We start from the raw sequence: 18,154 nt of genomic DNA on the forward strand, positions 1-18,154 counted from the left end.
TTTAAAACTCTTAAAAGCACACACACCAATATTACTACCACTCTTTTAGGCCGCTTTGATGATTAAGTGCTCATTCAACTAATTATCTGCGCATATATTTTAGCGGCTCTAAATTCTAAATGTCGTCTCTATTCAATAGATCGTTCTAAACGCAGTAGTGGGTTTTTATGTTGATTTCAGTCTTAACAGTCGCAAAACTTTCCTGGTGCCCTATGCAGGCTGTCAAACTCTTTTGCACAACAGATATGTCTGCAACCGTTGACTTTAGAAACATACTTTCAATTACAAAAATATTTAAAAAGACGTGCAGGTACGTAAAATCTCAAAATTGGTTTGAGGGGTCGTATACATAAGAAAATAAAGAAATCAGCTTTTTATACAGTCCAAGTGGGCTAAAATTTCCAATTATTCAAATGTAGATCCTGCTCTGAAAATTTATTTGCAAAACATTTATATTTTTAAATGCAATATTTATCGTGCGCGAGAGAGATGTTAAATATGTAAAATCACAATGTTTTGGGAACTTATCACCGTGTTTGCAAGTTTTCGTTACCTCAAAAATTGCCATCTTTAGGGACAGTACACAATTAGAATGAACTCAACCATTTTATTTTTCTTTACTCACTATAAATAAGAATTACATTTTTGGCTATTATTTTGAAAATTACAGAACTTTTACACTTTTGAATTCAATTGACGTTTTTCAATTTGTGAACCACACCTATAGGCGATAAATGCTGAAAACTTCAAAGTCAAATATCTCCGTTAATATTACATCTAAAAATATGCAAAATTTTTTGTAAATAACTTCATACAGGCACATTTACATTTCACTATTGAAAGTTTAGCACAAAGGATCTATATAAAAAGTTAATTTTTTCTGTATTTTTTTTTTCATTTTTTACTTTTTTTCATTTTCTTATGTATACTATCCCTTGGGAAATTTAAAACATTTTGCATAACTGCAGCTTTTTACAGCTTCTGCAGCTTTTTGCAATTAAAAGTATGTTTATTCGCTGTGCAAACAATTCGGGACAGCCTGTATGTGTCCTGTAATATGAAATACACATGTACGTGCAACCAAGTAATGTTACAGTATTACCCCGAACTTACTCGATAGGTGGCGTTATACAACCGTCTAAGTCAGAGTTTGATTTGGCATACAAATATATGTAAATATTAGTTAATTGGGACCGAAACTCAGGATTTTTACTATAAGGACAGTATAGAAGTCATCAGTATAAAAGCATATATTACTTCATAAAATTTAATTTTACCTCTTACAGCGATTCGGTTTTCAAAAAATGTTGCATTATCTAAATTCCGTGCTAATGAAAATCACGTGTTAAGTGTCACTCTTTGATCTTTCTTTTTTGTTCCTTTTTTTCTTTTTCAACCTTTTTCGTCGGGCCCCCTTTGGGGGGGGGGTTCGAGTCTCCCTGGTTCATTGGGGTTGAAGTCAGATTTCGCTTGAACATAAGCGCTCTCTTATGGCAGCATGACTTAATGTCCATAAGATCAAGAAGATCTCTCGCATCACAGAAAAATTCTTCCAATCCCTTAAGGGCCACTTTATTTTTTCCCTTTTCTTCTTATTGATAGTAATCAATCACTAAGCATTCTAGCTTCTTCTCAAATTTGCACCCATTGTGGGCTACATTTTCCCCCAAAACAACATTTTTAATTTTCTCAATCCACGCCAGAAAGGCTTTACCAAATTCCGCTCTGGGGCCGGATTCGTCCAGGTCCCCCGCAAGGTTTCTTAATTTAACTACGGCTTCGGCGTCGTCGGCATCGGCAAAGGGGCAGATTATGCGTATTACGCAACAGAGCACGTGCAGAGAATTTTCACTCACCTGTTGTTACTTACCCGGTGGAGTCATGTCAGTTGAAACCTTGTGTGGAGCGAAGAGCATGGGGGGGGGGGAACTTTTTTGGGGGGTTTTGTGGAATCTGTATCTAGCACGCCGCTATCTAGCTGGCCATGCCAGCCTTACTCGCTTCTGGAGTTCAGCAATATGGGCTATGTCTAAAAAGACCTTTTGAGAGCGAAGAGCCCTGACTCGTCCAGCCTGTGCCTAGGGTCCGTATTTACTTCCCTTGGTGGGGCGGTATTCCGCCTGCCCTCACCACCTACAGGAGAACTGCACACACACTTCGCTGAGCTGAAGGAGGGTGGGAAAAAGCGACCGTTCGTGACGGCGTCTCAATCAAAAGTGAATGTCTTGTTCCATCGAAAGAAATGGGCTACTACTTCACCACGGTTCCAGGTTCAAAACCGAGGGAGGATATAGATAAGATATTTTCCCTAACGAGAGCTTGAGACGACCACCGATAGATAGCGCGTTCATTTCCAACCCATCTCATTAATGACAGTAAATTGCAATATAGCGATATGGCCAGAGTTGGTGTTTGGTGAAGTAGAAAGAAATGGGCTGCTTGTGTGTTTGTAGACAAAGAAAACAATGAGTTAAAATCAATAGAGTTGCAGAGCAGGTACGTTGTAAATAATGACTATCACATTTAACGGGGTTATTTTATTTATTTTTTTTTTTTGAAGACTGGCAATGACATTGAGCTTCGGATATGAAATGATACGAAATTTTGACCTTCTTCGTAAGAATGGCAGACAAAATAAGTCTTCTGATTCCAATCCAAAGAAGTCGTGGCAAGTTTTCATTTTTATATACTGTAGTCACTAAAAATCATTAGTCTCATTATATTTATGGTGTTCTGATCGGATAAAACAAGTCTACTTGATTTTTTTTAATTAATTATCACTTGATAATCTATTCTATATATATATCTCGGCACAATCTCTCTCTCTCTCTCTCTCTCTATTCTCAGACACCTCATTGGGCATTTTGCCTGTTGTGGCCTTGTATTTGTATTTATAATTATCCTGTGATTTGCTTGAATTTCAGAAATTTTCATTATTCACAGAAAATTGTGTAACACCGAAATTATGAAACTCACGGTAGCGTAAGTCGGAGGTGTTCCGTATTCGTTTTTTTTCCTTCAAGCTTTCAACATAACAACAATAAAACTCAAAAAAAAAAATTCATCACTTGTCAAGAAAAGAAATGCATGGTAGCTTATATCTGCTCATCAGAAACGACTGCTCAAAATAATATCCATGGAAATAGTTCCTCACGTGTCTTGTTTGTGTTTCGTCATAAAACGCCAAGTATTAATTTAAAATTTTGCTTGACAGACATTCTTTCGTTTATGCGAAGTAATTATTTCGTATATTCTTATTACGTTCACGTATGATATAACATCCGCGTGTAAATAGACCGAAATAATATACGCTTGTATCGAGTTGTCAGAATATCATTTTACTACATTCAATAACGTGTTTCATGTCAGAGTAAAAGTTACGACACACGTTTCCATTGAAATTTTTTTATGGGATATATATATATATATATATATATATGTGTGTGTGTGTGTGTGTTAATACCACAAAGCCCGAAATTGGCCAATTCGCGACGGGGCCGGAAACTTTGTGAATTGGTGAATTTCGTTAAATAATGGCCCGTCCAATGTCCGAAATTCTGACATAGACCGGCCAGTTCTCAAAGTGACCGGTGATCCTTGGCCAAAGTCCGATAACAAAAGACATGATTCGGGATCACCGTCAAATTAGTGTATTTTTTTGTGATAATTACGTCCACGTTAGTTATATCAACCTATCAAACCACAGACACGATGCTGTAATCGTTTTTCCCCCTCCAAAATTTGACAGAAAACTATATGTTTATATAATTATTTTTTCAGTTTATAATTAGTTTTTTTTCTCTCGTCACATGGAGCTAACTCAATACAGCTGCTGTATATGGACATGCATCACACTTTGGCGATTAAAAATGGATTAGGCTCCTATCGGGCCGCCTTACATTAGCACATCAAGCTTTGGCCAGAGATTTCCGCCACTTTGTGAAATGGCCGTCCAAAGACCGAATCATTCCTGCGATTCGGACTTTGACCAAAAATTTGGCCAAACTCCGTATTTTCAGAAATTATTTGGGCTTTAGCCGGCCAATTCGTGAAGTGGCTACTACTACTACTAAACCAGACATGTACCTCGTCCATATTCCTCTGCGGAACTTCTAACGAATTGGTACATGTTGGAATGTGTGTGTACGTATAGTGAACCTTCCGTGAAGTTTGTTTCTGTGTACTGCTTGTTATGTGTAGTGCTGCCATCTGCAATCAATTGTTTTAAACTGTGAGACTTTTTTCAACTCATAGTGAGTGAAGTGTAATGAATGAATAATTAATTATATCGTTGTAGGCCTGTTGCTCTCTCTGCGGCAAGACTTTCTAATGGGGATATTGGCTCGCATTCCCGCCTCGAAGTTGGGAACAGCAGAAAACCAACTTCAGCCGACTCGTGACTTCATATTTAGCATGTTTAATCAGTAAAAATGATTTTAACACTAAATGTTCAACGCCCACAACCATATCAAAAAAAAAACAGGCAGCGATTAACATTTTCGTTCAGGTATTCAATCAATTATGTAAGATTTCAATCAAATTTTAAACTTTTTTTAAAAAATTATAGTATTAATTTAATTTAATATCATAACCTGTTTATTTCCAAAATGCTTATATTATTGGAAAATGCGTATGTTCTTGTGAATTGTGGTTATATAAACGCATCATTTTCCAAGCCGGTACGGATATAACGAAAAAATTCGCTGTTTTTTCCGACTTCGTTATAAGCTCATCCGACTGTATGTATATACATACACTGATGCATCCATGCTTTTCATGGGCATCTTTTTTTTAGTCACTTCGTTGGGTATTTTGCTGTTGTGGCCTTTGTATTTGTATCTGCATTGTACATGTTACTGCCAAAGTCCGCAGTGCAGCCAGTTCACACATTGGCCGAGAGTTTTGGCCAAAGTCCGATTTTCAGAAATGATTCGGGTATTGGCCGATCAATTCGCGAAGTGGCCGGGGATCCCTGGCCAAAGTTCGATGTGCTGATGCAATTTCAATCTAACGGCACCCTTGACTGATCTCACGACACACCCTATTACTGCTTTAGACCAGTGGTTCTCAACCGGGGGTCATATGGTCTTCTTTCAGCCCTGGGATGTTCTGAGATCCCATGGGTGAAAATCAAGTTAAAGGGGAATCATAACAGGCGATTATAGGGAAGACACACAGAGACTGGTGGAAAAAGAAACATACATGTGAAGCATTTAAATGAAATAGGCCGTCAAAAGTGACTAATTTTAGAAAATCCAGAAGAACTACGTACCCCTAAAAGAGGAAGGGTGATGGGTATCTAGTCCAGAGTACAGAGACCCCACCTTATTTTTTCCAATTTTTGTGAGCTACAACTTTACTCAGAAATCAGTTTAATAAGTAGAAAGAGTTTCAATCCCGGATTTTGGTGTCCCTGACTACGAAAAGGGGCTACAAGAAGAAAATAAGGTCCAAAGGAGGCTGAATGGAGAAAAGGTTAAGAAACACTCTGATAGACTATAAAGTTCCATTTAATCATCACGACTGCATTTTTTCCATCCCATTCGCAAGGTAAGATATACAGGGTGATTCAGAAAAGATGGGGATAAACTTTAAGAGGTGATAGTACACACCAATACAAACAATTGCCATCAAAGTATGCATGGTCTAACATGAAACACAAACGCGCTAGCACATTTCGAAACCGCCTCTCCGCAAACGATAAAACGGCATTCCTGTTGAAATATATCGGGAGAAAAAAAACACCATGAAAATGCAAATGTAACTTGGAGAAGAAGAAACCGAATGCAAATCTACGTCACAGTGAACAAAAGGCGCGGAAGCCAGCCCCGTGAAGTTATTCCAGCGTGCAACCGTTCTAATCGTTTTAACGTTCGGGATAATGGCACACTTTAGTAATACCAAGTCCGCGCCTTTTATTCACTGTGACGCAGATATGCATACGGTTTCTTCTTCTTTCCCAGGTAACATTTGCAAGCATAGTGTTCTTTTTCTCCCGATAAATTTCAACAGGAATGCCGTTTTATCGTTTGCGGGGCGGCCGTTTCGAAACGCGCTAGAACGTTCGCGTTTCATGTTAAACCATGCATTCTTTGATGAAAATTGTTTGTATTCTTATGTACTATCACCTCTTAAAGTTTTTCCCCATCTTTTCTGAATCACCCTGTAGTGAAAATATACGTACCTCTGCCTTTCTATCGCAAATCCGATGAGATATGAATAATTATAGATGCGTCATTCGAGAGATGGTTAATAAACAAGAATAAATACTTGATGTTTTCACTGGTCATATTAAACAAGTTCAACTCTGTTCGATTAGAAGTCCATGATGAAAATTTTCAACTTTGAATTAAATACCTTCTAGATAGCTTATGCAATATCTAGGTCTAGGAGGTATCGTTGAATTTTGTATGAGGTCGCAGACAGAATCGAAACTAAAGGAATGATCATTCGCAGCTCCATTGATTTCTTGGGACGCGGTACCTGTTTTTGGATTCCAAATACTTGCTGAAAAGTGATTTATACTCACATACTCGCCAAAAGAGCATTCCAAAATTATAGATATTGTATCAAGAACTATATAATATGAAATACAGTATCTGTTTTTTTTTTAATGTTTTCCCACAAAAACCGTCTATCCCGAAAATAATGTAAAACTAAATTTTAAAAGTGATCATAAAATTTATATATGTGATCATGAAGTTCTTTTTCCATATATCACGTTACAATGCATCTTCATTTCTAATATAATACAAGAGAATTTATCAATGAAAACGAGACAGCGTTTTTTTGGTCATCGTATATTTTAGGTCGCAAAATCGACATAGTGTCATGTAAAATAACACGATGTACACATATTTTTGAAAAAATCACCCATGTTATTCCAATCCTGATATTTTTAGTACATGCACAAGAGCATAAGTAGATTTAAAAAAATCAAAATGTTTAAAATTCAACACTTTTTAGAACCAAGACTTCGTAGCTGTTGTGAGGGTGCTCGCCACCTCCGTAGGGGATGTAAAGGCAACCATGGCTTGGATGGACCTTCCCACTGCACATAGCACCCTCGTGATTTGCTCTTCCAACGTACAATTTCTCACCATCAGATGTGATACCTCCTTGGACAGCACCAGTGGGAATGCTTCCTCCATCATGATATTGCCATTCGAGCCTTGTTCCAAATGGATTGACCAAAACCTACAAATGAATAAAAAATGGCGCTTTGAAATATGACCACAAATGCAATTATGTTTCCGCTATAATATGAAATTTTCTATTGAAAGCCTTATGAACGGACATCATATACAAATTTTTACTATTTTTACTTTTTATATAACACGATGTGATTTCCTATAAATAAAATAATATATTTTAATGGAAAGAATAACGTTGATGCACTTTTTCCAAAGTCTCAAAGATGCCAATTGATTTATGCATCGGCTTTAAGTTGTGTTAAAGAACTAAACATATTGGAAAATTATACTCGAATGATTCAAATACAAATACAACGCCACAACAGGCAAATTGGCCAACGAGGTGGCTTACTTAAGAACATCATGGATCCCCGAGCCATTTTTTGGAGGTTCTACCTACTACTACTACACCACACATGCACCCCGCCCACACCCCCCCCCGTGGAACCCCCCAACGAATCGGTACATGCGGGTGCGGGAATGTGCGTGTACGTGTAGTGAAACCTGACGTGAAGTTTTGTTGTTTCTCTGTAATGTTTGTTATGTATAGTGCTGCCATCTGCCACCAGTTTTTCTAACTATGAGTGAAGTGTTATGATTGAATGATTTATCGTTGTAGGACTGTTGCTCTCTGTGGCGAGACTTTTTAACGGGGAGATCGGCTCGCATTTGCGCCTTGAAGTTGGGAACCACAGAAAACCAACTTCAGCCGACCACCACTGTGGGGTTCGAACCCGGATCCTCGCATCGCGAGTCCGTCACTATAACCACTAAGTTCATCACACATTTATGCAAATTAACCCTTGATGATCAGATAACAAGAAAATCTAATCGAGCATTCCAACTAGAAGAACGGTTTGAGAGTTATTGGCGAACATTTCATGGTTGTTATGTTACAGAGCGGAAGCTTTAACGTTATTAACTTGTCCGCTTTGTTGCATACGGTACTTTGTTGTTTGAAAGCGAAAACACGTTTCCTAAACACTTCATCCATCAGTTGATTTATGTCTCTCCATTCCCCGTAGCCGTCAATAATTCTTCTAATCAGAATCAGTCACGAGCAATTCATTTCAGTAGCCAACGCAGTGAGCCAATTTCAAGACACGTCTGCTATATTTTAACTAGCCGCTCTTCACTAATCCAATCATAATTTTATGTACAACAAGCTAATACGAGAGGAACTCGATGTCGTTGAAAGAAGCCCTATTATCCTCCCTGATATTTCGTTGTTCTCATCCCATGTTGTATGCATTCGAAAAACGATAATAGATTTGCAAAATCAAAAGCATAAATAACGTCATTTATGACAAAAATAGAGACATATTTGATAACGAACCTCATACTGGTGGTGCGTATGCTCTTCACCACCCCAAGCAACATAGCAAGCTCCATGACCTGGGACGAGCTTACCAGGAATGGTGTCTCCGTTATGATGAGCACGACCTACGTATACCAAGTGTTCCCCATCGTACCCAACTTCAATGGCGCTTGGTGGGACATAGCCGCTCGATGCCGCAACCCATTCGGCAATTGGGCGGTAGTGAGTAGCTGAAACAGGCAAAAAAAAACAACTTTACAATATTAATACAATGAATACCCTTTATAACGATTTTTTTTACTCTTTTTTAAAGTATGCACCCCATTTAAAGTATGCATTTCGATCTCCCCCACTTACGGTCACTGGCACTTTTCATCAATAGACACACGCAAACATTTTTTATTCGAATATTACTCCTTCTGTAATTCTTTCTACGAATTTCCCATAATATGAGCACGTCTTACATAGTTTCAAAAATTAATTATTAGCTCTTGGAACTAATTCAAAGCCACGGCCTATTTATTCAAAAACCATTCTTTCTGAATTCGAGGGATTGTAAAATGAATTTTTATGAAAAATTTTGTCTTCTTATTTTTATTACGGTAAATATATATATATATATATATTCTAAGGATAATGAAAGTTTAAATAAGTTGAAGGTACAAATTAAGCCTTTTTTAAATGTTCATGTTCTATTAGTTCTTCAATAAAAAATAGCACGACTTATACGCCACTACGAAGCCGTGGCAGTGGCTTATTTACCTACCGCAATTTTTGAATGTTTCGTTTTGTAAATTAAATTACTTATTTATACAATAGTATGTACTAGTTTCACACAATCTCTAATTTATATTATTAAAAAATTGCGTTTATTTCATAACGGAAAATTATTTTAAAGGCTTCAATAAGAGACCGTTTTTTTACGGTACTTTCACTTACAGGTGAATATTTTCGTCCTACCAGTGCCCGCGAAAGAGAGGTTCCATTATAAATCTAGATACCCTATAGTAGATACCCCTATTCCTTAACCGAGACCATTAAGATTTTTTATACGACCCGAAACTTTTTAGGGCAATTTTTGAAATATCAAATTAAGTGACATCATTCATAAATAAGGTTGGATGTCAATATTTACTCAGAGGGGAAAAAATAATGAATATATATAAAATACTGAAAATTTTGTTTTAAGTGCTTATTGGGTTAGAAACAAATAAAACTATTGACTTTAGTTCATAAACCCTGTTGACTTTCGAGAAACATGTTTTGTTCATTTATACAGTAGCCTATAGTCTGTGTAACGAAATATCATTCGGCATGAGGACATTGCATGAACTACAATCTTTTCTGTACCACGTCTCATTTATTACATGATATTAGTTTCGGCGAAATAAATGCAATGTCCTTGAACGTCCAAAAGGCAACTGAAATAAAAATACATATTTTTATTCTTATTAACGGTAAGTGAATATTTTCTTGGATTAATAAGACAAAGCTCAGGTATAATTTTATTTCGAGTCTATTCATCGTAAGCTTTACTTTTCCTCGGTTTTGTGCCAACAAAGCTTGATTCTAATTTCATATAAGAGGATTCACCTTGAATATTAGAGTAGGGAGAGAACGAAAAATTGCCGATTTATTCAATGTTCGTCGTACATGTAAATTTTGTCAAAAACTACCGTGAACTGTGCTCGAAAAAATACTTATAAATACTAAATAAGAAACAGACACAAAAATAGATGTAATTAATTTGCATTTATACAGGATGTTTCATAAAAAATGTGAGAAAAAATAAAAATTCTACGATTCATTTCAAAATTCAAGTAAAAAATAAAGAACTGTTAGCACAAAAAGAATTTTTTTTCTGTGGTGATTGAAACTCGCAAAAATGATTATAAAGTGAAATTTAAACATTTTTAAACTGCCCCTAATCAAAAAAATTTTTAATTAGTAAAATTTACACCTCTCCCTATTTTGCAATAGAATCCTTGAAATTCCGGGATGACTCATCCGCTATCTTTGAGCAAAATGGTGACGTCAGTATTATCGCTATAGCCAATCGCTCTCCCCTACCCTGCTATTTTTTAATGGAATGTCACTTACAGTGGCAAACGAGTTTTTTATTTCAAAGATGGTAGACAAGGATTTCGCATTCCTTTAAAGGCGCCTTATTCAAAAAAAAACTTTGCTTCATAACAATTCGATTAAAAATTACTGAGATATCGGTGTGATTTAGATTCTTAATTTTTACTGCTTTCGCGTCTTATAGAAGTCCCCAAATTTTTTGAAACTTGGTGATTATGCAATGGAAAGGGGCAAAAATCAAGAATTTTAATCAACGATATCTCAGCGAATTGTTACGGAGGAAATTTCTTTTGTTAAAATAGAGAGAGGTCTCCAAATTTTTAAATAGCTGAAAAATGTTTGACTGGGGGCCAAATTGCAGGCAAACTTTGAAATTGAATTCAATAAAATAACAAGACGAGTAAAACTTTTATATAGCACGAGAATATATTTATATAAAATTATAATTGTATACGAAAATTGTTGACTATAATTCGTTTTGAATTTTTGTAATAACTCTCAGAATTTTTGTAATAACTCTCAGAATTTTTGTAATAACTCTCAGAATTTTTGTAATAACTCTCAGAATTTTTGTAATAACTCTTAAAGAACTAGCCGAAATGATATTATAATCTACGCAAAATATTACTCACACCCAAGTTGAATCAGAGTTTAAAATTTTCAGGATAATTACAAGATAGGATATCAGATGCTTATATGTATATGCACGCAATCACATATTTCTGAGTTCGACAGAGTTAATGAATGTATAAAATATTTCTAAGGGGAAAAAAATATTTTTTGCTCCACAATGATCACTTTTGCTGTAAAAACGAGCCTGATTCAAGCCAATTCCAAACGAACAGCTTGAACATTTGCTTAGTAGCTAGGTATCAAACCCAGAACCTAATTAAACGTAGACCGGTTTGTTAACCGTCCGTCCATCAGATGACACAGTGAATTTTATTTCACAGGTAAGTTATATTGTTATAGGAAAGTTTTAAACATTTAAATAAAAAACAAAAAATTTACTTACGACCACACTGAGACATGTTTTCCTTAGCTTTTGGCGTATGAAGGTTTTCACACAAGAAGCAAAATTTAGAAAATCTCCCTAAGTAGCCAAAACCCCTGGTTGTTAGGTCGATATAAAGCCACTGAGTTATCAGATAAGAAAAGTAAAGTCGGTGGTTATCTTTACCGTACGTGTTTGCGAAAGGAGTAGGTGTGTGAGTGTGTTGCTTAGAAAAGAGGCGGATCACACGAAATGAATGCAATAGAAAATATAGACCTGAACTGTGAACTCATCTGAAAGCTGCGCGCACACGGAGCTTTTAGCAGGCACACACTAAGAACAAATATTACTACTCTTTTCCAGCTGCTGGTGAAATAACTTGTTGACTAGGTTAGTTTGATATTTTCCCCCGTGATTGTTACGCGTGTTTTTCAAACCACGCGTTCCGTTGAGCAACATCTCTTCGCATTTCAATAACCTTCCCTACATTCAACAAATATTTCACATTTAGACGCTATTCCACGAATGTTTTTTTTTTCTACGACTACATTATTCAGCCTGATTCTTTCGATTGTCTTTTTTTCCCATGTCATTGCTATTTCCTCTGTTGCTACTGTTTTATCAGTTTCATTTTTTTTTTTATTTTCATGTGTCCGTGGAGATTTCCCGCAATTCTTTTTTCACGTCGCCCTGACTTTCGAAACCATTTCCTCTGTGGTAGAATCACCCCCGTGTTTTGCTCAAAATCAACGAGAACTCGTGAAAAATCAATGTAGACCTATTTTACTGGCATGTTTCATGGTGAAATTCATGGAGTAAAATGCACATATTAATTAGAAACAGAATGTACTATTTGTCTGCCGACTAAGCATGAGCTGCTAAATCTCTGCCTCGTGACAATCATGTAGTTAGCGCATTAACTTTCGACAAGTCTGGCTTGATCATGGAAGTATTTGAGCAGTTATTCAGAACTCGCTTCAAAATCTCTCTCGATAAAATGATTTTTAACTACAGTCGGACCCCGATATAGCGAACTCAAACTCAAAAAATTCCTTGATTTAACGATATTTCACGTGAATGCGTCTTTTAAATTACTTGACACTGGAAGCTTTCGCAAAAGTTGAGTGACGAAATTCCTTAAACGCTGATATCTCAGAAAGTAGCCAACGCAAGTCAAAAGTAATGGTATCATCAGATGCACATTGCAAAGGTTGCATTCAATGGTATCACTCCGGTTTTAATATCTATTTTCATCCGGGAAAGCTGCCCTGATTCGTAACAAATTGTTTTCCGCTAAATCGGAAAACGTAAGCAACGCAAGTCGAAATGGGAATACGTGAATTCCAAAGAAATGTATATTCTGTGAAACAAGAAGACTATATTTTTTTGACGTGAATACGTCTTTTAAATCATATGACGATACTGGGTGCATTTACGAAAAGTTACGTGACGAAATGCTTTAAACGCTTATATTGAAGAAGTATTAAAAATATATCTCAGTATTTTTGACGTCTGCGAGTAGATCTCCGTAACACAAAGCAAATGATATCTGGCTAATTTTTAACACATCTTTCGGTCTGGGCAGCAGGCTTATGATCCACTTTCTTTACGAAAGTGGATCATAAGCTTTCTTTACTAAATTGTTTTACACTATATCTCGAGAGGTTCGGAACGCGAGTAAGATAATGGTGTCCTCTGATAGGCATTTTTAAGACAAATCCGATGATATCCTACGGATGTTAATACGTCTTCCGGTCTGGGCACCAGGCTCGTGGCCCGCATTTTTTAAGAAATTGTTTTGTTATCATTATGAACAAAGCCGATGATAATGATATAATTTCATTGTGTCTTGACATGATTTTGGATTGCTATCGTATGCCTGAATTGCTCTTTCATTTCGGCGATGTTTTTTTTTTTTTTGAAACCCCCTGTATATGAAATGGTCGGGTAAAATGTTATATCGGATTTACTCCGCCTTCGAATATGACTGTCAAGTATGGAACAGTAATAAACTACTTCAAAATGCTCCCACGATGCTCTAGTCTACAGTGAGTGTGACGCTCTGTCACTATCATTACATCTGTTATGAGACAAGATTTGTTTTTGAATTTCCAGAAATTCACTCAGATAAATTTTCAAAGGTTGTCGTTAATTACTGGAATAGTTTCAAATAATGTAAAGCTGAAGGTATTATACATCACCCGAGTTGTGTTTCATTATATTGTGTCCGTTTTTTTTAGCAGGCGATTCTTTCCGGTTAGATGGAACACAATTTTTTCAAAGATGGTATGTCAAATTATATGGAGTAGTACGAATGTCATCTTAGTTGGGCTTTGTATCATCTATTTTAGATGGGAAGTTTTCTGAAGATATGAAAGGAGATGTCTGGGAATATGTGTTCTGTTCCCTGTGGAGCCCACCTTTACTGTTATGGAGCAAAGAAGGAGGATTTTCTTTTCATCTGTGACTTTTGTAAATGAACTACCACCACCAACATCTACAGAATTTTTTTTATTTTTTATTGTTATAGCAGTGTTTCCCAAAGTGAGCAATATCGCCCCCTGGTGGGCGATGGAATGGTCCAAGGGGGCGATAGAACCTACTGATTTAACATAGGATCCTATGGGTTTACTTGAGTTGGGGGGGGGGCGATGAGAGGAAAAAATTTCTGATGAAGGGGGCGATGGAACAAAAAGTTTGGGAGACTATGTGTTATAGTTTATTGTTCTTTTTTTGATAAGTTTTTGTGGTTTTTTTCCTTCATTTTGAACTCTGTATTCCATATTACCCGACTATTTCATACTACCCTTCTGATAACATTTTTTTCAGAGATATGGTATTTATTTTTAAAATACCAAATATTTGCCAATGCAATAACAAAAATCGAAATTTTATGAAATTTCAGTTTCAGGTACCTATTATCTTTTTGAATTGGTACAATCAAAAAATAAAAATGGTATTTCATAAAAAAAATCCCCGCTCTTCCTATATTTATATTTATACACGGTGACCTGAAAATCCTAATTTGGGGCTTTTATTTCATCAACCATTCGTCGCAATGTGCGGTTCTAATTTAAAAAATGTTCAAAGTGTGTTCAGAAATCACTCTGCACCAGTTCCGAGAGTGAAAATACAGTGTGTCATAAAATAAAAATCTAAATTTTTATACAGCCCCGTTCTTCCAACTTTCAATTGGAAAGTTCTTGCTCTGTTTCTATTGAGTCTAACAAAAAAATCCATGTTTATAAGTGAAATATTCTCTGTGATATTTGAATTCAAAAAACGAAGAAAAGTTGGGAAAGAACAGCATAACTGAGGGAAAGGAGCGTCTTCGTTAGTTTATATTGTTCTTTCCCAACCTGTTTTTAATTCAAATATCTCATCGAATATTGCAGTTTGAAACATGAAATTTATTTTGTTGGCCTCAGGAGAGACAGGGCAAAAACTTCCTAACTGGAAGTTAGGGGATTGTATAAAAATTCAGATTTTATTTTATTTTATGTGACACACTGTATTTTCACTCCCGAAACTGGTACAGAGTGATTTGCGAACACATTTTGAGAATTATTTTAGCCATAACCATACCTCTACGAAGACAGGTTGATGAGATAAAGGCCGAATTAGGACTTACAGGACACCCTGTATATTCACTTTTATAAATTCAGTATTCTCTGTCGAATATTACGAATAATCACTTTTTAACCAGTCTCACGTGTGTTTATTTCATATTGAAGGTTATTTGCTTTCAATCAGGTCATTTCTGATTTGCTTACAACTGATAGAAGAATGCCAGTGTCTGACGTTTTGGATACCACTAATTCAATTTTACTGGCGCGACTACGAATTAGTGCAATTGTGCAAATGCATCTACAGCTTTTTTCCTGAAAGAGTGATATTTGCCGCTGGAAACTCGTATTTAACTTAATATATTTCCCGATATCCTGTATGAAAACGCAATTCCCGTACAGTATTTCAGTTACTGGCGCTCTTTGCGCTACGCATACACATTTCAAATCAAATATTGTCTGTCATATCAATTATTAGGTTGGTATTCATCATGTCTAATGACTATTTGACTTTAATTAGGTCATTCTTTGACAATTAATTATCGTATAACGTAGATGGCATCATTCATTCACGAAGAATGTTTGAAGTGTTTTCCCCCTTTCTATATATCTCAACTAAATTACATGTCACATGGATATTACGCAAGAAAATATATAATTGAAATTTCTCTTAGTGAAGCAATAATTCAGACCTATCTCCACAACAGACACTCACTATACTCGCATGTCATGACTAATGGCTGAAATTTACCATAAATTTGGTTGTCCATCTGTGTGTGTACACATTTTAACGAATTTTCAGCAAATTCACTATGTGTAGCAAAAAATACTTGAATTAAACGATGTTACTTTGTATAGGGTGATTCTAAATTCATGAGGCAAACTTTTAGAGGTGATGTAAGACACCTAAACAAACATCTTTGATCATAGAATGTGTGGTCGAATTGCAATAGCAACGGTGATAGAAGATGTTTTTAGAGAGTGCTCAACAGCATTTCACCAAAAACAAATATATTTTTCCGAAGGATTTGCTGCGATATGTGCTATCAACCATTCAAGGGTGTATATGTACTTTCGAATTTGATTTTGTTTTTATTGGTGCAAGGACCATCAAGGTTATGCTGCGTCAAACAATGATCAAGAGGTAAAATGACTTGCGGAAGAATTTGCATTACTGCATTATCTACCCAGGTTGCACCATGTGTGAGAAAGCCAACCACGTTACAACCTTCTACACCCTCGAATGGTTGATTGTACGTATATTGCAGCAAATCCGTCAGAAATATCTGACATTTACTTTTGGGTGAAGTGCTGTTGTGCACTCTCTCCCACCTTTGCTATTGCGATTCGACCATACATTCTATGACCAAAACTGCTTGTTTAGGAGTCTTATATCATTTTTTAAAGTTTGTCCCATGAATTTAGAATCACCTTGTAGAATTTTAACTGAACTCACGAAATATCAAAATTCGTCAAAAAAAAATGTCTGACTTCTTACACGAAAGAGTTGGAATTCAGACATTGTCTTTGTTATAGTTTGGGTATAAACAAGTTTTAGAACATGTCAAAATATCTATCCATAGTCAAAGAATATCTCTAAAGACCACTCTGGCAGTAATTTCTTTGAAAAATAATGACGTCCTAGATTAAATTGGGATGCAAACTTACTGGCGTAAAACATCGTCCATCGGATGATTTTGTAACTATTACAGAATCGTTGAGTGAATCCATACGTGTACAAATTTCAGTATCGATCCTACTATTTGTTAAAGCTGAAGATAAGTCAAACTTAATTTATGCTCACCCTGTACGTACTGCCGTTATGTGAATAACATCTGAACTTTAATAAAATCGCTACAAAAATTATGGTTCATTTCACTATACCATGGTCATTTCATCAGACTAGGCCTGGGATTAAATTCGATTTCGAACGAAGAATTTAAACCCACAGTGGAGATTTGATGAGCGAAACTCACTGGGCAACCGGAAAATGGTCATGAAGGGCTTAATCACGACGATACAAACACTTGTCTGCATTATTTAGTTTCGCTTGTGCAAAGCTCATTCTCCTCTCGATAAATCATGGTGGCCAGCATTTTATTGTTTCGGCTGAGCTTTGGTAGTGTATTTTGCTCTCGGACATTCTCTTCCAGTAAGTTATTTACTCGTATATCAACATGTCAACCCCACCGGAGTGGAACAATTTACAGTACTACTTTTTCTCTCTAGGAAATGAAGAAAAAAGGAACATCATTATTTAGATTCCCGTACCGTTTAGTTTTTTTTTTTCTTATACGTGAAACTTAATTTAAATGCATTCTTCGATTGAAGTAAATTTTAGTACGTATATCTTTAAATAAAACCACGAACCAATTTGCAAATTTAATTTTTTTTTACGAATAATAATATCGATTTTTCCATCATTGAAGCAATAAATACCAAAATATATTGCTGTAGATCAGTGTTTCTCAATCTTCTTGAGCCCATGGCCCCCTTAGGACCATATTTTCTTCTCGTGACTTTTGTCTTATCTTAGGCCCTTTTACCCTCATCCTTGAGTGAGACCATTTCTACTTTTTTGAATTATATTTAATCAAAACTAAATTTATAATGAACAAAAATTTTATGTATGATATCGATCTCTGGAACCCATGAGCCATGCACTGATTCAGAATGGGGGTTTTCATCTCTTCCAAGAGTTTGGGATATTATTATATGGGAAAAATAGGTCTTTATTGAGATGATCTCCAACGAACCTACACAATAAATCTCGCCCCTCCCTATACATGACCATGGGTTCGTGCCAACCCTGCGCTAGAATTCATTGAGCTTCCCTCTTGTGGCTGTTCTATGCATAGTCGTCCCAACATCATGGGTCCCTGAGCGAAGCGATGTTCTGGGGCCCAGTATTAAGCTTCAAGTAACAGCTTACATATTTACATATGTACTTACAATCGAAAATCATAGTCTTACATCTCATCATGTAGGCCCCCCCATGGAT

At 36.1% G+C, this 18,154-nt stretch overlaps 1 protein-coding gene across 1 annotated transcript in view; it reads right to left on the reverse strand.

Moving 5' to 3' along the window:
- Positions 1-6,661: 6,661 nt before the first annotated feature.
- Positions 6,662-18,154, reverse strand: part of LOC149080122 (pfs47 receptor-like) — a 41,800-nt gene continuing 30,307 nt past the window's right edge. The window contains exons 4-6 of the mRNA XM_089238610.1: positions 11,609-11,875; positions 8,530-8,741; positions 6,662-7,197 (exon numbers count right to left, since the gene is read on the reverse strand). Of these exons, the coding sequence (XP_089094736.1) occupies positions 6,946-7,197; positions 8,530-8,741; positions 11,609-11,875 (731 nt within the window). The 3' untranslated portion in view covers positions 6,662-6,945. The remainder of the gene's footprint in view (positions 7,198-8,529; positions 8,742-11,608; positions 11,876-18,154) is intronic.

The sequence above is a fragment of the Pholcus phalangioides genome, unplaced genomic scaffold, assembly GCF_987345545.1.
Source record: "Pholcus phalangioides strain wild (caught in Gottingen) unplaced genomic scaffold, Ppha-v1.0 ptg000011l_1, whole genome shotgun sequence".
NCBI classification, from domain to species: Eukaryota; Metazoa; Arthropoda; class Arachnida; order Araneae; family Pholcidae; genus Pholcus; species Pholcus phalangioides.